The sequence below is a fragment of the Oreochromis niloticus genome, linkage group LG13 (genome assembly GCF_001858045.2).
Source record: "Oreochromis niloticus isolate F11D_XX linkage group LG13, O_niloticus_UMD_NMBU, whole genome shotgun sequence".
Taxonomy (NCBI): Eukaryota; Metazoa; Chordata; class Actinopteri; order Cichliformes; family Cichlidae; genus Oreochromis; species Oreochromis niloticus.
The window spans coordinates 20,924,871-20,952,134 of record NC_031978.2 but is presented as its reverse complement, the minus strand read 5'-3'; the positions used below and the strand labels follow the sequence as shown (position 1 = coordinate 20,952,134).

Here is a 27,264-nt window from a genome sequence, read left to right as displayed (position 1 = left end):
AACATTTTATTTTCATTTTATTGTCTTTAATTAAGCAAACAGTATATCTAAAAAAAAGGAAGAAGAAAAAAAAAAAAAAAAAAAAAAGAAGGGAAAGAAAACTCACTGCAGTTTTGGCACTACACTAGTTAGTGAGGTACTAAATGCTTCAATGCTTAGACTGATTTTAAGTCATCAGGGGAAACCATACTGCAAACCAAAGTCATTACTTTTTGTTAAAAAGTAAATAGTACCTGTGATAAAAAGGAAAGGGTTACAATTATAGACAGGCAGTTATTCTTTTTCGTGCATGGAGACGTGAAACGGTGATCTCACTGTGCTCGAATCCGCACAGCAATCGAATCACACAGCACAGCAGTGGGGAGTTTGTGCTCTCCCTATCTTTGCAGGAGTAGCTGACAACAGGCTCCACTGCCCACAGCTCAGCCATCTACTTAATTTCAGATATACTCTCTATGAAAAGAAAAAATACAATAATGAAAACTTAGCACTTCAAAAAAAAAAAAAAAAAAAAAAAAGTAAATAAATAAATGTTTGTGCATATTTGCTATACCATGATATACACATACATGATGCATATAACCATATATAGATCAAACAACCACACAAACATTGTGTGTTGCAAGTTGTAAGTCTAATCTAAAGAGACCATTGTTCAGTTCTCTCTGGCTTGCACCAAACACTTCACTGCTGGAAGATAGAGTATGTCCTACACTGGACAATGTGTTGGCTCAGAGCTGATACTTGGGATATAATCCTGAGAAATGTGTGGGACACCGGCTGATGTCTTCAAGCATCCATCAACCTTCACGCGCACACACACACACACACACACACACACACACACACACACACACGCAAACCACAAAAGAAAAAGAAAACAAAAAATCTGTACAGTAATGTTACAAACTGCAGGCCATTCATCCCTGCTATGATGGATCCTTAAATATTAAGTATAGTAGAAATGCAAATGAGCTAAATACATAAATACACAACATTTTAATCCTTCTGAGTGCCACTCTTCATCTGACGCTGCTGGGATGTTGTGTATTATCTCAGTCAATCACTCAGGTCCTCTCCCCCAATGTAGGCTGATGTCTGCACAGACTGGAGCTGTTCCAAACTGTTTCCAATAAAACACAAACAAAGATTAAATGTAAAAAGTTAGTTAAAATGAAGACAATACAGTCAGGGACAGTAATGACTTGGCAACAGTGTAAAATAATTCTTTACCAGGTTTTAGGCATAATAACAGGGAGAGACCAGCAGGTCAGTGAGGACGAGCAGCTGGTCATCTGTGAACTGCTGCTTATGCTGCTGCCAGTTGTCGTGGTGCGTCCGTCGGAAGTTTGACAGAGTTTTCTTTACAGTCATCTAAAAGGAGACGCCACAGAAGTGATAGTTAGCTTTTGGACATGCCATAATACACGGCGATTGATCACTGACCCAACATACTTCAATGGGTTGTGTGTCATTGAGGTGAGCACTCAGGTCCATCAACAGCTGGGGCATCCAGGTGGGGACGTCATATGGGCTAGAAAGAATGCAAGCACTCAACCCGAGAACACCAGCATGGCGGCGCACCAGGTCTGCAAACACACAAGAGTAGCGATTCCATTCAAATGACATTGAAAAAACACACAATCTTTGGTTTGTAGGTAACTATTGGCAAGTTCCTTACCAGCCGATGGGATGGTGTCCACTATAGAGCCAAGATCTCTCTTCCTCTTCTTAGGCAAGCGAGTCTTGCAGAGAGCCTCAAAATGTGCCTGCATTGGGGCATCCATGGACAGGAAATTGCACTGAAGGAAGCCACTGAGTGTAGTGGCGGCCATTTCTCTTACCTAGAAAACAAAGGCCAAAAATGAGATGGACGTAATACCAATTACAAGACACAAAACAATCCAACTGAGGTAACAGATTAAAAAGCTGACGTTTGCTCATAGGTAATGGGTTAGGATTACATCTGGTAACTGGCCACCAACTGATGCATTTAAAAGGCTTAAGACTCATCATCCAGTTATGATAATGCCTGGACCCCTGTGTGTTAATCATTACTGGTGCTCCCAGAGGCATGTGACTCCATCAAAGAATGAACGCTTTTTAAGAAGTTCATATTCAAACAACACTGTTTCAAATTCATATTTCCACCCAAAACGATGCCGCAAGAGGCACAGCATAAGTAAAGTTACATACTGACACATGAGCTCTGGCACCTCGATGACTACTGTACGGTACCAGACATGCCATAGCTGCAGTATCGGGGTCAGAAGCAGGGTGGCCCATTAGCAAATTCACTGGCTACCTGGACTGAAACAGCCAGCTGGGGACTCAGTGCTTTTCCATAATGGGAGCCAAATGCTTCGCAGCATGTTATTTTAGCTCTATTCTGAATGGAGTTCTCAGCAAGAAATGGATACTGTGCAAATCTTAGAGCGGTGTTTTTCAGTGGACAGGTTTTTTTAAATACAACAAGACAAACGTATTGTATCACTAAGGCCGATAAATTAGGCTCAGGGGACTTTAAGTGGCCAAACAAAAATTCCATCCCCCACTTCTTCTTTGTCTCTACTCCATCCTTCTCCCTTTCACTCTCCTTCAATCCGAAACATTATCTCCATAGCAACAGATTACTGCAGCCTGTGGTTTCCATGGCAACAGCTAGAGGACTGGAAGGGGGAAGAGAGTAGAGAGCCACGAGGAGCGCGCTGAATCACTACAGTGAAGCTGAAAGACAGTGCGAGTGCCTGCTAGCATAAACAAGCACATAGTGGCCAGTTGCTTGGCGAGTGTTACATAATCCGAGAGTCACATGTTTCTTTTATCTTCAAGCTAAGTTCCGGCTCCTGTTTATGCCACTCCAGGTACATGTTTCTGCATTCGTCTTCACATTTCGAGTTACCTCAAGCTGCTCGTCCTCCAGCAGCTTTATCACCAGCGCCCGCACATCATTCACTGCCTTCTGGTCACTCATGAATGTGAACAGGTTGTAAAAAACCATTATCTGGAGGTATGTGAGCACCGTGTAGCGAGCGTGCCAGGAGCTGCTGCCAGCAATCTGTAACACACAGCAACAGAGCCAGCTTCACACCAGCAACATGCTTCAGGTGTACACAATAATCATGTTTGTCTTTCCAATCCTTTTATTGGAGCAATGATAAATACAGTATACCAGGCATGGACAGATAGAGATTACATAATGTCATAAAGAAATTTAAGTATAATCAGATGCCTTTGATTCTTTTGTCTTTCCCACTAAACCTTTCTTTTGTGATCAGTGATGATCGGTAAAAACCCCAGTGTTATGTGATGCAGGTAAAAAGCTGAGCGACAGCCACATTGGCCAGGTGACCTACCTCCTGTAGGACACTGAGGACCATGGGGATTTGCTCTGTGTAGAGGAGTCCCTGAGACATCAGAGACAGGCAGGTCTTTGCATCCCTCTTCAATTCATCGTAACTGTCATCATTTTCAACCGGCGCAATCTGAAACAGGACAGCAACGGGTTAAACGTTATAGTGTATACAACACAATAAAAAAGGAAACATGAAGGTGGTAGTGACGAAGGTAGCTAAGCTAAGATTGAATGTGAGTATTTCACCTTGAAGAGCAGGGGAAGCAGCTGCAGCTGTTCTGAGACAGCAGTGGAGAAGGAGCGACCAGCACTCGCAATCAGCCACTTTAGCACTGCAGAAATTCACAGGACGAATCATTTCATAAATGCTTCAGTCGGGTGTGTCTCGCAAACAAACTGATTTGGTTAGTGACAACAGATCAACCACCCACCTGTTTTGAGTAACTTGATTGCTTGAGTCCTCTCATCCTGCACTCCCACCTCATTCTCCTCAATCACGTGGTTCTGGATTTCCTCATCGCCCTCATTTAAAGGTTTCAGCTGCAACAGAATTCTCTCTGTGAAGTCCGAGATGCGTGGGGAGGTGGTGGGCTGAGTGTATGGCAAGTTGACATCAATCATGAAGATATACGTGAGCACGCTGGAAGGATAGAAAAGTAGAGAGGGAGGATGAAAGAAAAAAGATATACAAACAAATTTATAATAACCTGATAACACATTTAAGCTTAATCTGGGTGCAAAACGCGCCTCACCTGCCAATGCGCTCGCGTACATTCTTGTAAACCTGGGTGAGCTTGGGCTCCAGGTATTGCAGCAACCTGTGGAGTAGCTCAGGTACCCTCCACTCCTGCTGAGCTAGACCACCCTGGAGCACGTATAGACGACTGGAAAGAAAAACCATTACAAGCGTCAGATTGTTAAGTCCCACCGACAACGGCATCAGCATCTCCTCAAAGATGTAACGTTTTACTCACCAGGCATCGACAAAAGAGCCTCCCTCTCCATTGACTGGGGACTCCATTAGCATCTCAAACAACCAGTGAAGCTTGCGTGGATCTCTGCTCTCCTGTCAGCGTGAGAAACAACAGTCACTTGGATGGTACGATGACTGACGGAGGTGGAAGGATAGAAAATAATGAACACAAGGCTTACACAGGCTGTAGCGATGCATGTACCCCAGTCTGCATACGTTTCTACTGTGATGTTTGACAGGGCAGTGCGGAGCAATGGGCACAGCAGCTCCCAAAGGCTCTCGACCTGTTGAAGAAAGGGATTGTCCAAGGACAATGTTAACACAGTGTAACTAACCTAAACAACCACAGTAAGAGTGGTGGTGCGATCACTTAAACGACCTCCACACGTAGTTTAATGCCAATAAAAAAAAAAAAAAAAATCTCCACATGTGGATTTCTCCAAAGTTATAGTTTGATAAATACAGAAAGTCTGTAGACCTGAATGATGAGGATCATCTTAATCACTGTATCTGTTTTGGAGCTGTACCTTTGAGAAGCTCCAGTGCTTGCTGCCTCTGATCAGTCCAGAGATTATCTCCGCAACACAACGCTGCTTGCTCTCGTGGGAGTCTGCCACTAGACGTTCCATATGTGGCCGAAACAGAGGCAAAAAGTCATCGGAAAAATTACGGAACAATCCCTGGGCGAAAAACAGAAGGCAAATTAGTTGCACTTATTCACTTCAGCTGTTTTTTTCTTGTTTTTGAATCTACTACCTCACCTTAAACAAGCAGAATCTGCGTGGGCTGAACTTGTCTTTGCCCTTACGGTCTTCAAGTGAGAGAAACTCGATGAACTGGTTAATGAACACTGGGTCTGAGAAATGGTCAAAGATGATCTGCTCCCACTGTGAAGAAGAGCGGAAAATAAAAGTTTTGCACTTGCACATGATTTTACACCACTGTGTGTGTTATATTTTTCCCAGGCTTGTTTGTATGCACCTCGGTCATTTCCTCTCTGGCCAGGTTTTGCGTGGGCTGCTCCTCCTGTGGCGCATACATCATCAGGTTTCTGGAGAACAATTACAAAGTTAGAAAAGAAGAAGTGTGGAAGAGAATCTCTTGCTAAGCAGCAGATAGCAAAAGAAATGAATGAATGAAAGCTAAACAGTCACATAAGGAAAACACAAAGAAATGCAGGCATTATAAAATCATAACCTTGGCCAGCAGTAGTATCCCCAGTGGGTTTTCTCCACAAACACACACTGATCCCAGTCCTTCTGTGTGCGTGGAAGGGTACTGCTGTTATACTGAAGCCACTGGTTGTCTTTGCGATCCCCTGCTACAGTGCCACTAAGCTCTTTCAAGTCACCTATCAAAGATAAAATCCAGATTTTGAGATGACCTTTAGAAACAGTAAGAATACACAAAAACAGTAGTGGGGGATAAACAAAAACATATGCTTACAAAGCTCCAAGGGGCTCACAGGGACTTTCTTATGCGGTCTCTTTATTTGTTTCATGATGCCAGCCACAGCTGATATCGCCACCTAAAGGACAAAATGTGACACTTCAAGCAAACTCCTTACAGCAATGGCTGTACTACATCCTTATACTGCTGGGAAAAGAAAAGAAATCACAGCTCTGTGCGTCTCATTCATTGTGTATGCCGCACCTTACGGACATAGAGAGATTCATGGTTGAGGCTTTTCACAAAGAACAAAACAGCAGCTGGAGGGAGTTGGTTGTCATCTCTCAGTAGCAAAGAAAGGAAGCCTATTGCAATGTGTTCAAACTTCCAAGGTCTGGAATGAGAAACAAAACTACAGTGAGAGGCAGTCATAAGTAAACATTAGCACAAATATATGGCATGTGCATTAAAAAAAACCCACAAGTTCCCGTTGCTGAGGGAGTCCAGAAGATCGCCAATGAGCTGCTTGTATTTCCTGCAAAAATGTAGAATATTATTATTTACATGCATTTTGTTGTCAAACCTATGATGCTTACAGTAAGGGTGAATGCAGATTAAAACAGCATTTTAATAGAACGGTTACACCAGTGTTCAGAAGTTGATGTTGCTGCTCAAGTGTTCAGCTGCAAGGATGCTGGTATTTTCATCTTCATCTTTTTGTTGATGTAAAACTTACCCGACAGACTCAGAGTTCTTGAGCTCCTGTCTCTTTAGACCTTCTGCTACTTCTTCCTCAGAGGGAACAAGTTCCTCAGGTAAAGGATTCCCAGTAATCATAATCTGTTTGGCCAAATCACAGCACTCACCGGGGATCTAACAGGATGGAAAACGATAAAACACAATTTATAGTAAAAATATTTTGTCCAAACGTGTAAAGCCCCATAAGGAGGGAGTAATCCGTAAACTCAGACTAACAGCAGATAAAAGCTCTTGTCTTTAATATGCATAATGACTGTGTTGGAGTCAGCCTCATTATGACGGCAGACAGTAAGTAATTCATTATTATCACAATTGTTTTAACAGACAAGTTTTTAAGTTTAAGTGAGACCTTTGTAAGGTCAGTGTAGTTCAAAACTCCTCCAATACATGGACAAATTCAACATGTGTGTTTATTTCAGAGTTGTGCTTTTGTTTTTGCCTTCTGATCTAGTTCAATTAGACCTCATCATGAAAGCTTCAGTGTCTTTTACTGTTCGTTACAATAAAACTTCTAATTCCTTCGACTACCAAACCATGTTAAAGTTATTGTGTCATTAAAGTGCAGCTTCTGATGGGGTTGAACAAAGCCTTAGCAGTAACTGTTGAGGAATTACATGGGATTGAACAATTAAGTTAAAAGTTTTACGGACAGTTCTCAGGCTAAGATTGGCATCTGCATTGGAAAATTGTTGCTGTGAACCCAAAACGTACAGCCAAATTCAAGTGCACCATGCTACATTAAATACAAAACAAATCCACCAGATATATAAGTGGGAACCAGTACACTTGGCAGCGTAAAAAGATCACAGATGACCACAGATCATCACTGTTTTTGATGTCTGCCAGATTATTCCCATGATAAAGAAAATTCTTGTCAGGATATACAGTCCAAGAATGAAGACTTCATTAGAGCAAATTGAAAGGTTCTTTCTTCTCACATGGAGCAATCAGTCTCAAGAACACAAAGGGCAGATTAGATAGATTAGAAACAGCTTAAAAAGGCTAGACCAGCTCTGGAACAGCATTCTTTGAAAAGAGAAACCTAAGCTCAACTGGAACTATAATAACAAGACCGTATGGAGAAGACTTGGAATAGCTCATCACGGGAAGGGTAACTTCCAATTAATAATTATGTGAAAAAAGACAAACAGACTGAGATATATAAATTGTGCTTAGATTCAGTCAAATGCAGCAAAGTTGATTGGACGGCGCCTTACGGTGCAAATAGATCCAAAGCATGCTGCAAAAGCAACTGAGGACTTTTGAAGGTAAAGACGTGGCATGTTCTGCAACATTCGAGTCAGTCACCTGATCTCAGTGCAACTGAAGTGCATTTCACATGCTGAACTGAAATGAAGTGAAAGGCCTGGCAAAGCATAAAAAGGAAGAAGAGCCTCTTTTTTTAGTGGCGCCCTTGTGTCACATATCAGGAAGTCACTGCCCACAAAGATTCTTGACAAGATTTAAAAATGTCATCAGTATGTTAATTTGTCCAATTAAATTTGAGCCCTGAAAATACAAAAGTGTGTTTAAAAAAGGATGGAATTCCTCAATGTTTTGTTCAGTTCCCCAACATCTAAGAGTCAGCACGTTAAGCCTATATTAATGATATAACTCTTAACCTTTTGCATTTTTTCAAACATATAAATAGAATACGTTTTTGTAAAAGAGCAGATCTGAGTTCAAGATGGGAACTTTAAAGTTATTGTGCTTTTACCACTATAGGAAGGCAAATGCCTCATTTCATGACTCATTTCTGAAAGCGTTCTTAACGCTGAACTCACAGAGAAGTCAATGCCGATGGTCTCATACTGCCGATGGATTTTGTCTGCAAGATCGTCAAAGAGCCGCACAATTGAGGGCTTCTCCAGAGACATGGCTGAGCTGAGGCCAGACCGTACAATGGCAGGCCACGTCAGAGCAATACACTCCCAGTCATGCAGATTGGCCAGGCACACGCCGCTGTGATTCCCCAGAAGACAGTACAAGGCACCCTGGAGAGATACAGATATAATATTAAAATAAATCTATAAATATAAATAACTGTTCAAGAATTTCTGTGGTGCAAAGCTGACTGCCATACTTTGAATTGCTGCTGAGTAACAGTGCTGTTGTCTGGGTTGAGAAACTCAAGGACATGGGGGATGAGGTCTCTGCAGCAGAAGTTGTAGGTTCCCAATGCAGTGAACAACACATTCTGAGCTTTGCTGCGTACCTAGAAGGCAACAAGTCTCAATTATTAATAATTTAAAAAACACTACTCAAATCTCAGTAAGCTAGTAAATCACACTGGCAATGTATAAACAAGATGTAAACTATGCTTTTCCTGAAGGGTGCCATGCAGAACTCACTTGACTGTAGGTGCTTGTGGAAAGCCTTAACAGATCTCTCATCAGTTGCTGGTGAATGCTCCTGTACTGACATCCTTCCACCGTCAGCTTTCGCAGCTGATAAGGACAAAATCAAAGTCAGATATGCAAAAACGCAAAAGCTAACTTATAATACCGTTACTCTATGAATGACTTACCTCATGCTGAAGCATGACCCTGTCTATTAAAAGAGCTCTGATGTGCTGCTTTCTGCCATGAAGCTGTAAATACAAAGGTGAGGTCACTACAGTCATTAGTGCATTTTCTGTAACTTTTGAAAATGTGTGTGCTTTTTTTTTTTTTAATAATTTCTTCCAGGATAACAGCAGTACAAATATACAAGAGCAGTAAAAAAAAAAAAAAAAAAAGGTCTCACTCTGTTCTCCATTGATTTCTTCACAAGGTTGAAACTCTTCCAGCGGGAGTCAAACTCGTGCTTGTGAGAACCTTTGAAGTGTAAAAGGTCGCTGATAATCTAAAACGTCACAGACAAAAATACTGATTTGTGTTCGGCGAGACAGGAACCATGATAGCCGATGCCCACACATTATCCCACACCTAACAACTCAGACATTCTCCATTGTGGCTTTCCAAACAGATATAATACAATCATTTTCTATTTGGCTGTTACTTTACTGGCTGCCCACCTTGATGATGGAGAAAAGAGACTTTGTGTCATCCTCTGAGTGCTCCAGGATATATTCTGCAAGAAGACAAAAACAGAAGTCAGATGGTGGAACAATGATGTTATGGATGTAGCTGTAGAATAAAGAGGGATCACAAGCCTACGAGGGGGTATAAGTGGGTGAAAACGTACGTAGCAGCTGTCTCATCACACTACAGATAGCATCTCTGTAGTTCTCTCTGGACTCATCTGTGGGTGGAGATAATAATACAGTGTAAGTTTATATTTCAACAAACCCTATAATTTATATCTAATGTGAGGGGAAAAAAAAAAACTTCTTCCAATAGGTCTTAAGAAGAGATTAACACACCATACTTCATTCCTGTATAGAGGGTGGTCTCATCTAGATTCACCATGCTATGAACTCTGGGAGAAAAAAAAACAAAAACAAAAAACAGAACTGTTTAACATTTAAAATTAAGCAGATATAAAGTGGGGATTTCTCTGATCCCTGTATCCCCTGTATGTTATTGACTATCACTGATGTGTTTATCTGGTTTTCTTGATCGTATCAAAGCAATTACTAACAGCTCAGGGATACGCTCTCCTTTCAGTGGAGGCATCAGACCCCCGGCTCCTAGGAGACAGTGCTGAACAATGGTGAGGCTCTTTAGGACATCATCTCTGAAAGTACAAAATTACAAACACAAATCTATCACAAACAGAACACAGGGGTTCTAAAATCCACAAAAATAAAGAAAAATGCAGTGTACAGCTAGTGACCTCTGGCAGCAGAGCAGTTCCTTACCTGCTCATGTCCTGTTCGCCTTCTGCAAATCTCTTAAGGCGTTGAAGTTCAGGCTGAAGAATAAGGTCCAGTAAATAAAACGCAAATGAGATCTCCTCAACACTGGGTACATGCCACTGGATTTCCAAATTCCACAAGTCCCCAGGTCGACCCCAGTCCTGCATGACGTTAATATCAAACAAGTTATTTAATCTAACAAAAACCTGCCCTACGGCCCTGCAGTGCTTTATCAAGAAAATTCTGCTGTAGATACAAATGTTGATGACATTTAAGTTATGCAGGGTCAACATGCATCAGCAGGGGAATGATGAACAAGAAAAGTCAAAATATCGAATTTAATATTTGCTCTATATGTGATGATGGTCATTTAAGATTGGCACACCTGTAAAGGAGGACATAAGGTACATAGAGACATATATACATGCATACACTACCATCATTATATTAAGAGAGATAAATCACAGGAATTTGATATTTTCTATTCTGGTTTGGGCCACAGGCACACGTGTAGATACAACAATTTAAGCTGCTATTTGCAAATGCAACTTTGGTCTAAAGACAAGATTTTTTCAAGAAAAAAAAACTTGCATGATTGAAGATTTTACGCATTTTACATACATTAAATCTTCTTTAATTTCTTGGATCTTCACTACTAATAGTTAAAAAAAAAATCAAATCATTAGAAGACTGACTGACCCAAAAACTGATATCCCTGATTGTGTTTAGTGGATAAACAGAAAAGCTGACATCAGTATGTGATTTCTTTATTACTAGTTAAAACAGATGCACACAGCACATTTCACTTGACAACTGCACTTAACTTGGTAACCACATAAGAGTCATCTCATTTTCTCTATGGTCCAAGACACTAATCCAGCCAAACGATCTACTACCCCTGCCTCTACCGAGGAAGAGACTTAATGAGATCAAAGGACTAAACAAAGTAGTAGACAATTAATCAAACCAGGTCATTGCTTCACTAAGACTTATCTGGTTAAAGGACAAATGTCTCTAATTGCTAGTGCCTGATTTTGACCTTGACTCACCAGTTGAGTATAGTCGTAGTCTTTGAAGCCAGTTTCTGAGAGTAAACACACTTGACAGCAAGACTAATGTGTATTATATATAAAGCGTGTGGTATTTGTACCTTAATGGGTAGGTAGTCACCAGTTGGTTGATGGAAACCTCCTGGCACACTGCAGTACTCTGTGGGGTAGATGAGGGCTGTTGAGCGAAGGATGTGGTGCAGCAGGTTGCAAGCCAGAGTGTAGCCCTGTTTACACTTGAGGTGGAGTGTCAACTGCAAGATCTGAAACAGCTCAGAGCGATAGGGCAGGATCTTATCACCATCCACACGAGACACCTGCAGGTACAAATAGCAAGAGGGTAAAATAAATATTAAGGCACAGAATTATTTAAGTAAGGAGTTAGCAAACAGAGATGTTAACTGGAATTATAAAGAAGTGAATTCACCTCAGAGAGCAGCTGGAGATTCCACAAAAATTCCTTGTCAAGCTCCTCCTCATTCAACACTTCCTCATCTGTTCAAAAAAAGGGAGTCAGGTAAATAATATCAATTCAGGGAGGGAAAACCTGATTCAGGTATTTGGAAATATCAACTACATATGACTATTCCTGTGTGATCATTACTTACTGACAGCAATTTGATTTATTGCATTGCAGCAGTGTGGTACAAACACCTTGAGTGACTCTGCAGGGTGACACTGAAAACAGAAGCAGAATGAAAATGAAACAAATAAATTAAGGAGTTCCACGAGGAGTTTAGTGGATGATATTTACCTTGGCCGCAGCTCTACACATGTCAGCAACCATTCTGCCGGCTACACGAGTCTCAAAGATGTTCGTGGTTGCAAAGTTGAACACCTTTTCTAGAGCCACCTATTAAAACAAAGTGACAAATGTGTTCATATGTATAGATACTGTAAAGACACGTAACATATTTTTCATTAATAATAAAAACAAAAACAAAACAGTCAATTAGAAGCAGAGATGCACCAATAGTGAATTTCTGGGGCTGATATCAATGTTCTAAACAACAATGCCTCCATTAGCTGAATGATGTTTCTTTTTTTTTCTTCCCCTCACCTTTGAGGAAAATAAAAGTAACGAAACTTAAAGCCATAATTAAACAGTCTTTGAAGATTCAGCCCTGAGCAAAGCTTCAAAGATTTGCTATTGCCCACTAACATCAGTCACTGTCATTGTTTATTAGCAAGAATCAGTTAATAAGCCAGATATCAGCCACCTCTCAGATGATGTCTAGGGTGAAGTTAACAATAACATATGACAGCTGGCCCTCAGCTTACCTTCTAAGGAGCAAAAAAAGAAGTCCCTGGATAAAAATGTGTTGGTTGTTTAAAGCAAGACAAACTTGCATTGCTATATTTTTGTTATATAGTTTAAGATACTTCCAAATAACATGCCAGGTACATTTAAGTGGGCCAAACTGACAAAATAGGGCTGTTTAATTCATTCATTCAGATCCTCTTCACTATGTCATCCTTTAATCCCATCCAGATGTTGTTGTACATGGTAAACTTGCAAATGTTTCACAATAAAAGCTCAATTAAACTAACTAAGAAAAACAAACAAAGGATGCCTGTGAACTCAAATCAGAGAAGGTATTTAATTTGAAACCATTATAGGATGGGCTGAGTATAATGCACCAACTTTAATAGGACATCTAGGGACATCTTTCTTCCAGAAATTTGACCAATTATCGTTTTAAATCAGAGGAAACTTCAATTAAAAAATATAAATATGCTTTTAAAACAAAGGCCAGTTGCCTTCTTGCAGTTGAGGTAAACACAGACCTTAATTCACTATAAATAACTGAATTCTTATTCACCAAACAATGGCCCAAAATCCATTATCCTACTTGACAATGACCCAAAACATGCTCTCAGACTCACACGTCATTATTTAGAAAGCATTTGGTTCAATATTAGACTTTTCTATAGTACTATTTATGTACAAGTAAGAGAATGAAAAAGACTGAGTCTTAACCTTGAAGATGTCCAGGGAGCACTGTGTGAGGATGGTGCTGAAGGTTGAAGACAGTCCGAGCTCTACCAGGCTCTCCAGATGAGTCATTTTCTCCGTTTCTGTTTCCTCTCGAGTCTGTTCCAGAGTGCTGCTGTCTATCAGGGCAAAGCATCTGTGCAGGGGGAATGAGAAAAAAGAAGAAAAAAAATGTTTAAATACATACTGGATATAGAAAATACTCCTGGTGTATATAGATAAATCAGTTATAAAGGGCAAGTATATCTAGTTATTTGTTAAGAAAAGAGGAAAATCTTTTATCTAAATTTTTACCACACTCATTTTAATTTCCTCTGCCATGATATGAAACTACATTTTGACTACAAGACTACCGAATGGGAACTATCACCCAACAATGGAGAATTGTGCTGCTGCTGAACAGCTACTCTCCTTTAATGTAGACAGTTTTGTATTAATGCTGCACATACCGGTCCATGAACTGTAGCACAAAGTCTTCAAATTCAGCTGAGGCTGAGCACAACTCTCTCTCCACCTTAAAGGTGCCATTAAAAGAAATAAAGGAACAGAAGTCATACGTAAGGATAATGTAACACTTTTGATTTAAAAACAGAAAGATGGAGAAAAAAAAAACCAAAACCAAAATTCACCTCTGTCAAGTCCGTTCTTTCATGCAGGGCAGACGAACAGTCCACCAAAGGCACAAGCGTCACAAACGTAGCAATAAACTGGAATGTGATCTATAGATACACGAATGAAGTTTGTGTCAGTTTTAGGAAGTTCAGCAATAACATAGACATGAACATCAGTGGTGCCCACCATGCACTTGCTGAAGTCATTTGGGTCGACGCCAGGCAGAGCCCTCATGAGCAGGGGTAGCATGTGAGTGGGGCCCTCAGGAAAGCGCTGCCCACCTGACACTAGGCTCCGCGCCACACCAATCATGCAGCTCAGAGTAGCAGTCAGCTGGTGGGGCTCTGTTAGAGTCTCTAAAGCAGGGTATGTTCTGTGGCAGAGCGAGGGAACAATCAGTCTTTTGTTTTCATCACAAAATGTCGACTTTTTTTAAATTAGATTACTCTGAAGCACAATCAGGGCCAAATTTTTGTTTTGGATTCTCTACTTCAGTACAAACTTACTTCTCTAGCACAGGAGGGATGACCAACTCGGGCCTCATTAACGCCAGGTTCTGCAGGGCCTGGGCTGCATCGAGACTGCCCGTCTTGCTGAACATGGCCAGCAGAACTGGCTGCATCATGCTCTCCACAAAGTCTGTGATATCCTCCTCTGTGAGCTTGTGACTGTCTGGTATTGGTGTAAGCCATGTGGGCTTTTTGTAGCGCTCTCGGTGAAGCCGCCGAACCACACTGGCTGGGAGACGTTGGAGCAGTTTCATGAGCTTCATCTGCGCATGTGAACAGAGGGGGAGAAAGACAGATGCATGACAAAGAGATGACACTGGGGGGGCTTTCATGTACTCTGGACAAATTGAAAGGTGGAGGGTGCTGTATGAAGATGACATTATGAACATACCAGCTGAGAATTTTGAGATCATGATAGCTTTTTGGCTCACAGCAATGCTGCCATTCTGATTTTTCCATCTTATATGTTATATACAATATAATACAAAAACATTTTTATATGTTTGTACATGAGCTCAGGTCCATAAAAATCAGAAGAGTGTAAGTGAAATTTCACAAAAAAAACAACAACAACAACAACAACAACAAAACAAAGTACAGTCATGTGGTTGTCTTTTCAACTCTCGGTTTCCCATCCCACCAGATCGTCAGCTGATTCACGCAGCAACTCTTTTTTTAGTTGATTGCAAAACAATGTTTACATGTAATAAAACAACATCTCACATCTATCCAATCAGCACTCTTAAATACACATACTCATGCCCTAATCAAAACAAAGGCTTGTGTACCAGGACATGTTGCTACCTGCTGTGTTTCAAGACAGGATCCTCAAAACAGAAAGGCATGTGGCCCGGGTGCCAGTGACCTTTAATAGCATCACAGCTATCTCATTCACGTGTCCTGCTGTTATTTCTGAACCAGTCTGACATAATCCATAAAAAGATTCAGGAGGCTTCCTGGAAAAAAATATGCAACTATTCCCCCTGTCCCTGTTAATTTGATGCTGGAATTATAGTTGGACCAAGCTGGATGAGTGATGTAATTACACTCACTGAAAGAAAAACAACATGACTCAAGATTTCTTTTGATTTAGTTTTTTATGATGTTATATAACAGCTTTATCTCACTTATTAAGACAGAAAGTGAAAGAATGTCTTCATTTTTTAACCATCAACTGCAAACAGTTCAACACATTTTCAGACTGTCTGTATTGAAAATGTGGATTTTTTCTTATCCTGCATTACCATCAATAGTAAAATAACATAAGTATGGAGTTTGAAGATCCTGAATTTAACTAATAATTTAACTTAGTGCGTGGCAGAATGTAAACACAAAAGTTCTGCAAGCTTAGGTTGTTTACTGGGACAGATTTCTGTATTTAGTGGTCCATGTGTGCCACCAGGTAGTTTATAGTAGCAAGGTTTCAGTTATAAGAACATGGTGTCGTGTATTTGCATGTACCAATCTGAGCCAAGACACAATGTTGTGGGGTTATTTTGTGTAACTATTTATACTAAACTAAGCTGAACTAAGTTCTAACGAAGGAGAGTTCCTCAATTTTATTTCATTACTAAAAGGATTTTAACTGTAGAAGTAGTTTATTTAGTTAGGGGATTTCAATATATACTTTTTCTCCATTTATAAGCTAGTTTGAGCGATTTATATAATAAGCTAGTCCACATTTATGTTTGTTCAGTTCCAGTCATCCAAAAGTATGAAGAAATGACTCACCAACCACCGGCCATGATTTGACGGGTGAAAGAAGGATGTAATACTGTTGAAAAGGCCACTGAGCTGAGCTTGAGCTTGCTTGCTGGGTCCTCCCTGAAATTGGTACAGCGAATATCACATACGCCTAATTGCAAACTGTACAGTAAATGCAGTATATCTGAAAATAAACGGTATTTTGTAATATGATTTATGGTCTACGAGCTAACCAGGAGGGCTGACACCCAAAGCACCACATGGCTGATGTCGTAGGCATTGGTGACGTATCGTGGTACGATCATCTGACTGGTCCCAACAGGAAGATTCAAGCTCCTCAAAATTCTTGTGAAAATCTGTAATGTGGCAAACAAAATTAGTAGGGATATTGTTTGTGTGTTTATCTGGATATTGACTGTTTTTTTATGTTTATCTGTGACAAATACTGGTATCACTTGGGGGAAATACACAAACATGATGCAAGAAGGAAAGCAAGCTCAACAAAGAAACCTGATAGTTTGTTTGCTTGATAACCAGCAATAGACATGACATACAAACCAAGAGAAGACATAGGAGCATGTGCCAAAATCCTCAAAAAACAAGCAAGTGCTAAGTTGTGTAATGTGCAGTGGAAAGGAGCAACAAACCTTAGGAATATAAGGGTCCCAGTCAATGTAGCCAATGTTGTCATTGGCCAAGCGGGCAAAGAGATTAACCAGATGCTGCAAAGACGTATGATGACATGTTAAATAAGAAAGGTAAAAAAAATACTGACTGTTGTACATATGAAAAAAAAAACAAAAAACCATTTATGCACTTACAACTTCCCAGCTCGGAAGATTTTGCACAGATACCCATAAGCTGACCAGCTCGTCGAACCACAACCTATCAGAGAAGCAAAGTCAGGAAATAAATCTTTCAAGTTCATAACACACGTGTGACATTTAACTGACAAATGAAAGTATGCTTCAGGCAGAGGGAGAGGAGGACTGTTTAAACATGATGTGAATCCCTTACTATAAGCAGAAAAAATGTAGGGTAGTGTTTTATCTTCTAACTCTATAAACTTGAATTATTTATAACTTTCCTATAAAGAACTTTGTAATTTGGTGAGCATTAATAATTTAAAACTCATTTCCATGTTTGGGTCAATCTACTGCACAGCAGTTCAAACTAGATGTGATTAGGTTTAAAAATATACATTTATGTGCAATTCACAAATGTTGGAAAGAGCAAAAGTAACATAACCCCCATGGCACAGACGAGCAAAGACAGAATGAATTAACCCTTTCTCAATGCACTGGTACGAAAATATTATTGTAGCAGTTAGAAGTACCCACCGAGTTTGCACTTAGTAACTACTCATCTTTGAAGATGTCAGAGTTTAAGCACACAGCGAGTTCGAGATCTACCCCACAGTTTCAAATATTTTGAAGTCAAGAGGCTGTGAGGGCCAAAAGCTTTAACATGTGGCTCTGACAAGAATTCCTGGTGGATTTTTAGGTCTTCTTTAAATCATTGTCCCTGTTGTATCAGACAGTTTTTCAGCTCTTGACCAACTGACATCTGCATTCAGAGGGAGCTAACTTATATGGAATCCGTTTTTCCTTTTAGGAAACCCAACACCACAAATCGGTGTACTCTTAGTGCTGGAGTACTCCTAGTGCTCCCAAGCCCGGATAAATGATGAGGGCTGCACCAGGAAGGGCGTCTGGTGTAAAATCTTTGCCAAATCAAACATGTAGATCATCATCCTTTTATCTGTGGTTGTCACACAAACCCCAGGAGATCACTCCCACCACTAGTTACAATATTACAGTCAATTTCTGCTGATCTATTTGCAGTCCTACTTTGTCTCTCTGATTAGCAGATGAGCAATAACCAACATTTCTTCATTTAAAGGAGTCCAATAATTTTTCAGGAAAAAGATTACCAACTACAATCTTTAACCTCCCTTAATTAAGACAAAACAAGGCTTTAACAAGTAAAAGAGTACTAAAGAATACTGCTGAACCAAACAGCGTTTAATGCTGTGTATAAGGTGCAATAACACAGTAAAAGCTATTCAGTACCCATAAAACAGAAGGTTGACATCTTTTATGGTGTTGTAGCTGGTCCTCTTTGCTAAAGCTTTACTTAAGCTCATTAGCGTTGTTATCTTGCTTCAGGCTGCCCAAACTTATGCTGTACATGAATGATAAAGTTTCATAATAAAATTAAAACATTAATATTTACTGAGATTAAAATGGAGCAATTAGTTAAACGATATGTTAAAGGTTATTTTACTGCCCTGGTAGAAGTGCAGCATGCTTTAGACGGACAGATGGCATCTCCTCAGCACTCTTAAACATTGTTAACAGTCAGGATAACAGTCAGTAATGGTTACTGCTGGAGAAATCTCTTTACACTTCTTTAATTAAACTGGATTCAGATTTCACTGAAACATTTTAAAGGTTTGTCTAACTGCAACTACTCTTTTACATGTTTTTGTTTATGTGTCTATAATGTGCGCTTTTATTGTATTAATGTTTGTTTTTGTACACATCTGCCTCAAAGAAGTTCTAAATCTCAATGAGACTACCAATTTAAATAAAGGATTTATTGTCATTATTATACTGATACTGATAATAATAATAACAATAATAATGATCATGTGCAAGACAGGATACAGCTAATATAGTAATGAATGAAATGAAAAAAAATCATTTTTAAACAAGCATTAAAAATACAGAGTATTAAAAAAAGAGTCGACATATGTCTCACTCCAGTTGGTTAGGATAGAGAAAAAAAACACTGTGCCTCTGTTCTCTTTTATAGCACTTGTTTCTATGTCTCATTATGGGATACGCCCCTCGCATATCACAGTCACTTATTCCATTATGCCTGCCAGTTCTGAGTGGCAGTCATGACATCTGTATCGGGACCCTCTACTTTTGCAGAAGGCTGACTCTGTCTTTCCATTCATCTCCTCTTTATTCAGAATAAAAGCTTCCCCCCTCACATACAAAGGCTGATTCTTCATAAAGTCAAGCAGCCAAAGTTGAAAGAAGAGAGCAAATCTTTCTTTATCAACACAGTTTCAAGGACCGCCAACGTAACTGGTGAAGTTTTTTAATAAACTTGAATTACGTAACACAATCTGCCACTGGAACACATGACTGTGTAGGCCTGTGTAGACATACTGTTAAATATCATAGCTCATTTTTGATTACTTTCCCTTTGATGTCGCATCAAACTTTGAATAGCAGTGTACATGTAAGAGAAGAAAAGAGGGTTCATACTTGAAGCCCCTGTGATGCAGTTCTGGAGGCAGAGTTGTTGGTAGAAAGAGCTCAAAGTAGCTGATTGCTCGTTGCATGGTGACATCAAAGGGACAAAGGAGTGGTCTCCACTCATCCAACATCTCCTGAGTAGCCGCCTCTGAAAAGTACCTGTATGAAAGTAGAGAGAAACAAAATCAGAGTTTTGCTTTTTTTGTTTGTTTGTTTTTTTTATATACACATGGTGACAATACCACCAACATTCACATGATTGCTCATAAAAATACACTACCATCCACTTTATTGGAGAAATGTTTAATATGTAATCCAAAGACACAACAAGTTCAACTAGAACCAACAAACTTTTACATTTTCAGTTCTCGGCCTGTCACAGTTGTACCTAATAAAATGGCCAGTCACCGTACATGAACAGTTGAAACATCTCAACCTTCAAAGGAGCTTAAAGTGTGGTTCAAAGATGGACAAGCTTCTTAGAAATCACTTGCTCACGCACCTGAATATGTACATCAGGTCTGGAGACTGACAACTTCTAAGGAGTACTTGAAACCAGCAATGAAACAAGGCCTGGGTCAGAATTACTTAAGACTAGACTATTAATAACCTTCAACACTGCTGATTCTACTTAAGTGAATTAAGATGTATCTATTATGAAATTATCAACATTATAAATAACAGTTTGCTTGATGCTGAATACGATTTCTTATTTCTAATTGCTGAATACATTTTATTACTTTTTAATGTAAGAAAAGAATTCTAATCTGTAGTAAGGTTCAGACATTTGCCTCTCATTCATTTTTGCTAATACAAATCCAGACAGGACAGGAGCAGGTTGATGATAAACACACAAACACAGATACACAGGCTACTCTTGGGAACAGCAGAGAAAAGAATGAAACATTCAGAGGTGTGGTCAGGTCACATGATTTGCACATTATGGCAACTTTATGGAGTCATTTTTGCATGTAAGGGTGACCATTTATCACAAGTTCAGCCTGAAATGGTCAAAGTATTCTCTGAATTATCGATCAGAAAATCTAATTTAAGAGTGCAGGGGACGAACTGGTAATTTGGGAAATCCAGGCAAACTCTCGTCTTACTTTGTTTTGTTTTCTGGGGGTTTTCTGTAGTAATACTGCCATTTGTAGAAGCACACAAAGTATTTTTCTTCATTAAAACAGAAAATATCACGTTGTAAAAATACTGCCAGGGAAAAAAAAATCCTGCATTCAATATTTTTTTTCTTTACATGACAGTAATATGCTTACATGGGAAAAACAAATCAATGTAAATTTTATTTCCTCATTACTCTAACTATTCAGAATACCATTAGAGTACAGAATAAGACTTTATATGGCTTCAGAGCAAAAGCATTCAACTGTGAACCATTATCTTCATTTGAGTATCTATTCGTTGAGATCATCTCTGCCATGTTTGTGTTCACATTACAGACAAGTGACTGAAATACCCACAAGCAGCAGCTACTGAAATTCCAGTGTTAGAGCACAATGTCCCACAGATGGGAGATTACAAGTCATACACCTGGCACATTTTTAGCTATTAGGATAAATCCTACGGTTCCACAGGGGTCAAAGACCCGAGAGGATTTTCACTCTCAGGTTATTTCAGGTCACCTAGCCATCTCTGTGTTTTTGTATTCACTGGTGGTCCTGGGGAAAAATAAATAAATAAAACAAAACCAAGTGTCCTTCCCTCTCCCTCACTGCTGATCCACAGCGTCTCAGCAGCGAACCACAAATCATTCTTGCTTCTCACACTAAGAGGAAACTCTCACACAAGACAGAATTAGATAAGATAATAGGATTATCTGCCTAAGTGCAAACTTAAGGACGAATCCTAGTGCTCACCTAAGATACCTGCAAGTGTACTACTATGGTGAACCTGAAGCTTTGCAATAATAAAATGACACAACATAGAGCTTCTTTGCCCAACTTTTAAACAAAGGGTTAAGAAACGCAATATGCATATAAACAAGAGATTCTCTGACTGACACACAGTTACTAAACCAAACATCTGCAGTACTATTAAACTCCTAAATCCAAAGACAAGGTAAAATGAGGACATTCGTGAATTGATATATTAAGGTGTACTTACGGTCTGCAGCTTTTCACAAGTGTTTTCAACACGCTTTCCACAGAGCTGTAATGAAAAAAGGAGTGAAAAGTTTTTTATTAGGCTGTCAGTAAAAGACTGATGTTGGTTACAGTTAATCAGCTTTCACATCAGTGCAATCTCAGTTTAATTGCATGCACACAGAAACGTCTTGACACATCTGACTAACGTGCTGTGAAAAAGGAAAGTTTACAGGTTGGTGTATAGTGATAATACAAGCCGAGTAAATGTTACCTGTACTGTCTGAGCTTACTAACTGGGTTCAAGCCAAAATAAAGATGTACATGTTAATCTGTTTCTAACTGACACCACCATAACTCTTACATAACAGTGTTACAAATATGATACATTAGCGTCGTTTACGAATTTTCCACTAGTTAAAAAAAATAATTAAAAATTCCTGACGTGATTATCTTCACATAAAGACTGAATGACAGGGAATGATATAACCACAGTTCTTAGGCTCCTTTCTACAATCCCATCTATCTACTGACATGCAAAGTCAAACCATGCCTGGTTGAAAAATACCACTCAACAGCTTGTTATCCGTCTTTGCATCACTCGAGTCTTTACATAGCTGTAGCCAACACATTTAATTCTTAATCGATAGCCGCATTATGGGTGATGCTGTGCAAGCCAAACGGCAACCTACTGAATGCACTGATCTACTGTTTACACTGTAAGCCCACAACACACCAGCTAAACCCAAAAATATGCAAATCCAACAGCAGAAAAATGTGAGTGAGTGCACTCTGTGGTAAGGACCACTCTATATAACCTACAAATACTAGGAAAAAATGTTTATAGTTTAAAAAAAAAATTATAAGAACTTGGGCTCCTAAACGTCTAAACTCTTGTAAATGCTGCTCAGTAAACCAAGGACTTCAAAGCAGGTTAGAGTGGGGATGTGTAACAAGAAAAACAACAAAAAGCTAGACAGCTTATGAGTTAATGAAACTAAAGTCAAGCATAAAACATAATGAATGCTTCACAATGTGTCATAAATACTGTAAACTGTACATCATCTTAATATGGTCATCAAAATCCGATGCCGTCATAAGATAACATGAAAGATTAGAAGCATTTAATAAAACGTGTTAAATAAAATAATCATCTATTAATATGAGCTAATGGTTGCTATCGGGAATAGGAAAATGATACAAAAATTTGTTAGCTGCAGTGCGACAGTCTCCAATATGGGTGAAATGTTAACATTGATTAACTCCTGATTTTTTTTTCCTTCTCTCACAAGCTGCATATGGGGTGTCCAGTTTTTACTTTCACATGCAACATAGTGTCTCAAAGGATGAATTCAAAGTAAAAACAAAAAACAAAACAAAACAAAAAACACAAAGAGAAATGTTTATCCTTACCACCTCTGAACCAATTTTATCATTACGTGTTTAGAGGATGAACGAGGCCGTAGATAACTGAATGTAAAAGGAGACAAAGGCATAAAAAACACATTCAGCACACAAGATAGTGCCTATTACTTGTGCAGCAACTTATACAACATATTATCTTTTCGTGTGCATTAATATGGGCTGGACAAGGATTAGCTGACCAACCAAAGCAGCTTGCTTACATTGGCTCAATATGAAAGCATTTTGCTAGCAAAGTAGCAATGTTCCCATAGCACCCTAAAAGAGCACCTCGCACTGCTTGCTAAGAACTTCACAGGAAACTTCATGGGTGTTGCACAGGACAGACCAACATTGTAACATCTCTAAAACTTTAAACTTTAAAAATCATAGTGGCTATAGTTCCTCATTAAAACAAGCATTACGTGGCATGAAACATGACAAGCTTGTCACCTGAGGTATAACAAACCGAGTCTGTTTGAAAATAACCAGGCCACAATTTGAATTAAACAGCAACTAACACAAGGGATCCTTTTTAATTTGAATTGAGAAAAATAAATAAGTGGATGTTAACACCAGAAAAACAGTCTACTGAAGTTATGAAATGAAAAAAGTAAAAATTTGACTTCTAACGGCCAGGTCATGATGTCTCGGAGCAGGCTTTTTTTTTTTTTAGACATCCTTCTTGATAACATTTGACAGTGGCACTGGCAGGCAGAGTGAAGAGTTGGCAAACTTAGAGAAAGATGAGAAATGAGTCATTTTAAAACAATAAATATGATAATGCACATTTCAGGACATTCTTTCTCTGAGACAGCGTTGCATAGGGCTGCGCACACAAAAACTGCAACAAAAAGTTGACTAACGAATAGCAGGAGAGTTGGAGGGAATCAGACTTCCTCCAATCTCCACACAGCTGGTCAAGTGCCGTGTTAAAGAGGTTGTGAATAGGAAATAGTTGCTTCTTTTTTTTTAAAGTTACAAAGAAGGATTAATAAAGATGATTGTGTTGCATATTTTAAAACAATGTAGAGGTGGAGGAGCTGTTCAGTGCAATTTGACTGTCACATTTGCAGTTCAGACTAACTCTGAAATAAATGTTGCCTAAAACACATTATCTGCTGCTTTTAAAAAGAGATCCCACCTAATTTGTGAAATCTAACTCAACAGCTAAACCAAAAAGTATACCTCATTTCTAAATTTAAGCAGAGTTTTCATTTGTTTTTATTTATTTATTTTTTAATAACAACATTAGCAGGCTTCACTGAAAACCACAGGCATACTTGGGAAACCAGTTGAGGCCGAGATGCTCCGTCTTTGAGAAAAGAATCCTGTCGTATAGCTCATACAGCGGTCTCCATGGCAACTCAAGGTCCTCCCTTGACAGGAGTTCTCGTTTCCTGTTAAGATGAAGATGACATATGTATAGAAATTGAGAAACACGCAAAAGCTACCTGATCATGCAGTCTTCACCAGACAAATCATCACTGGTGAGCTTGCAGCATGTTTAAATGTAACTTCACTCTTGGAGAAACCAAAAACACATCTGTACAAGTTGTTGAGTAAACCAGACAGGAACCACTCTTACTTGAGGAGGTTAATAAGAAGCCGAGCAAGGCCCTGCATCATGCTGATCTCCAGCTTAGGTATCGTCACTAGCTCGTAGAGCAACTTGATAAACAGCACATGGTCTTCTTTGCTGAATTTGCGCCCATACAGTCTCATGTACCTTAAGAGGAAGAGAATGTGGGAAAATTACTCCAGTTTCAGGATGGAGCTCAAAAGTGTTTACATGTATAAGACAATGTAATGAACTTGGTAATCAATAAAATTTAATCAATATAATTTAAGAAAAGTCATATTTAAAATAAATACTACACTTGAATAAAGCTTGTAGACAATTTAAAATGAGAATGATTGGAAAAAAAAAAACAATCTTTAAGTGTAAAGATACTGGTAAACAGAATCTGGGTCAGCCTAACAGTCAACTTTCCGTTTGCCTGATGCGGCAGTGAGTCACTCCTGAACAGTGCAATGAGCCAGCTTTTGGGACTGAAACGGATTAAAGCAGGCCCGCAACCACGTACAACAACATGAAAGAGCATAATGTAATCAACTATCCATACTGACAATATTTTTTGCTGGTGCAATCAGGGGGTTAAATGTTAAATGTCATGTTTATGCACTGTACTGAGTTAAGCAAGACCATATATGGCCTCACCTGAAGAGCTTGGCACAAACATTCAACAGAAAGCCATGTGGACCACTGAAACATGATCTGAAACTATTATAATGCATATCAAAAGGTGGTTATGCACAAAGGCCGCCTTCGAAGCAGCTTGACAGGAAACCATAAAATTAAAATTTTGCGATATCTGGTGAGCCGTCATCTGACTCGCTGCTTCAAAATAAAAATGTCAGCTGTTGAACAGCAATTAAAATGACCCGCTACTGTGCCGCTCCTGTCTGGGTCAGGTTGTGTATTTGACACTGGCCTGATTATGAAACCCGTAGCGTCCCTAATCAGATGCCCGACAGACTGTAGCTACCGGGCATTCAAAGCTGTGTAGCGTTTTATAAGTCATTAAGCACAGCAGGCCGCGAGGCAACGACCGTGTTTCGTAAAACACGCAAAACAAATCAAAGTTTTCGGTTTGACTGATCAGTGTGCGCACACTGATCAGTCAAAAACACTTCGGCTTATTATATAATAAACACACCGCATTTTACAATTTACGAGTTAAAGTGTTACAATATCTGTTTTTTGCATTACTTCTCAATAGGCTCAATGTTGCAAACATTACCAAGTGAGCACCAACTGTTACATTAGGACATTAGAGATTAGTGTTACTTACGTGGAAAGTTTCCTCGTCCAAAACAGGACACCGGGCCATATCTCTCGAAGCTGAACAGCTCGGCCCAAGTTTCCTTTTATCTTACTCAAAATATCATTGGATTCAGCGTCTAGCCTGTCCGCGTACGGCAGAAGTTTGTTGTATACGATGTCTTTTTGAGGAACAAAATCCAATGTGTCAGGCTGTGTCTTTTTCATTCTACGAGTTAAAACTAGCTAGCTTCACTAGCACTACTTTAACTTCGTTTCGATTCTCACTTCACGCTGTAATGCTACCCGGCTAATACAACGGCTAGTTAGCTACACTCTCCAATGAATAAGGTTATTATGGCCCGCACAGTGACTAAGTTATAACATTCACAAGTTGATGACACGGTAGCTAGCCATCTAGCTTAAGTTAAATTAGCTTCCTTTAGCCGAAAACATCATCAGCGTCATCTTATAAAGATATTAAGGCTGACGAATTGTACAACTTTGTTCAAAAATGCCTTGGCACTGAAAATTCTCTCTTTCGGCTAACGCACTCCTAAAGACCTGACAGCCAGCTAACGGTCTAGCTAAAGTTAGCGATCTACTACAGAAGCACTGTCATATACCATTGACTGTCAACGTCGACTGATTCATCCAACTACAGCAAAGGAGACTGCGGACGACACCCAGCTACCCGCTACACAACACATGCGTCATATCCGCTACCTCAAAGGGAGAACTACGATTCCCAGCAACCTCTTCTTTCTTCTTCTTCTTTCTTACATTTGTATTGGCGGTGGGCAAACAACTGAAAGGTGCATTACCGCCACCAACTGGTATGGAGTATGGTCTGACGACGCTCTAACGACGCTCAAAAAACAAACAAACAAACAAAAAAACCTCAAATCAAACAGGTTCCCCTCTTTTAAAAACTGAAATAAGGCCTGATAACTTTTACTTCCCGATTCCTTTTGCAACAAATCAACAAGATCCAGTTTGATTTTTAGGTTACTGAGCCCAGCAACCCTCATTTCCGCTAGTGCTTTTTATAAACCGTTAGCAAACAGGATGACTCGAAATCCACTTAAGACTTCTTGTCCTCTGATGTCTTCTACTGCAGAAATTGGTTCTTCGTTTCGCCATGAAGAACTTTCTTTTTACAGAACGCTTTAGGAACAAGGGTGCAATGTGAAGTCCATCAAAAGCATTAATAAAAGCGATATCATCATTATTATTATTATTATTGTTATTATTATGTATGCTTTTATTTTGCTTTAAAAATGCTTAAAGTGAATTTCTGTAAGCAGACTGAATATGCCACTGAGTATATTGTCCCTGTTTATCAGTTTATCATTAAATCTGTAACGAGCTTATTTACAGATGTAATCGGACTGTTTTTATTGTATTTTATTTTTTTTAATGCAATTAGCTTGAACATCTTTTTTTCTCTCTGATGGAATCATCTTTTCTGTGGGTCGCCAGCAACTTGTAAAAAAATTATAATATAATAAAATCCTGAAAAA

General features: G+C 39.3%; 1 protein-coding gene across 2 annotated transcripts; it reads right to left on the bottom strand.

Annotated features, from left to right (window-relative positions):
* Window positions 1–164: 164 nt before the first annotated feature.
* psme4a (proteasome activator subunit 4a) lies at window positions 165–26,482 on the bottom strand. 2 transcript variants are annotated; one of them, XM_019366799.2, is made up of 48 exons: window positions 25,773–26,482; window positions 24,506–24,646; window positions 24,201–24,317; window positions 22,930–22,986; window positions 21,539–21,583; window positions 19,427–19,576; window positions 16,967–17,030; window positions 16,793–16,867; window positions 16,379–16,501; window positions 16,173–16,265; window positions 14,439–14,704; window positions 14,119–14,305; window positions 13,950–14,039; window positions 13,770–13,834; window positions 13,306–13,456; window positions 12,079–12,177; window positions 11,933–12,002; window positions 11,752–11,819; window positions 11,426–11,641; window positions 10,279–10,436; window positions 10,059–10,154; window positions 9,841–9,896; window positions 9,663–9,719; window positions 9,493–9,548; window positions 9,222–9,320; window positions 9,004–9,066; window positions 8,828–8,923; window positions 8,560–8,691; window positions 8,261–8,470; window positions 6,454–6,590; window positions 6,199–6,252; window positions 5,982–6,111; window positions 5,775–5,856; window positions 5,526–5,679; window positions 5,310–5,379; window positions 5,090–5,215; window positions 4,856–5,008; window positions 4,508–4,612; window positions 4,330–4,421; window positions 4,108–4,239; window positions 3,787–3,995; window positions 3,602–3,687; window positions 3,357–3,485; window positions 2,903–3,058; window positions 1,682–1,844; window positions 1,456–1,589; window positions 1,234–1,374; window positions 165–1,123 (listed from the first exon to the last, which is right to left on the bottom strand). In XM_019366799.2, the coding sequence occupies exons 1-47, from the start codon at window positions 25,967–25,969 to the stop codon at window positions 1,240–1,242; spliced, it is 5,544 nt and encodes a 1,847-aa protein (XP_019222344.1). In that variant the 5' UTR covers window positions 25,970–26,482; the 3' UTR covers window positions 165–1,123; window positions 1,234–1,239. The 2 variants fall into 2 exon arrangements, with proteins under 2 accessions (XP_019222344.1, XP_003441190.1); XM_003441142.5 differs by lacking the exon at window positions 22,930–22,986 and having other exon boundaries at window positions 25,773–26,481.
* Between the last annotated feature and the right edge of the window lie 782 nt (window positions 26,483–27,264).

Excerpts from the sequence above, each read along its gene's own strand:
- psme4a (XM_019366799.2), bottom strand. The coding sequence starts at position 25,969 with ATGAAAAAGACACAGCCTGACACATTGGATTTTGTTCCTCAAAAAGAC. Across the intron at positions 5,680-5,774 it reads TGTGAGCCCCTTGGAGCTTT|GTGACTTGAAAGAGCTTAGT; the intron begins GTAAGCATATGT and ends TATCTTTGATAG. Across the intron at positions 1,375-1,455 it reads ATGACACACAACCCATTGAA|ATGACTGTAAAGAAAACTCT; the intron begins GTATGTTGGGTC and ends GTCTCCTTTTAG.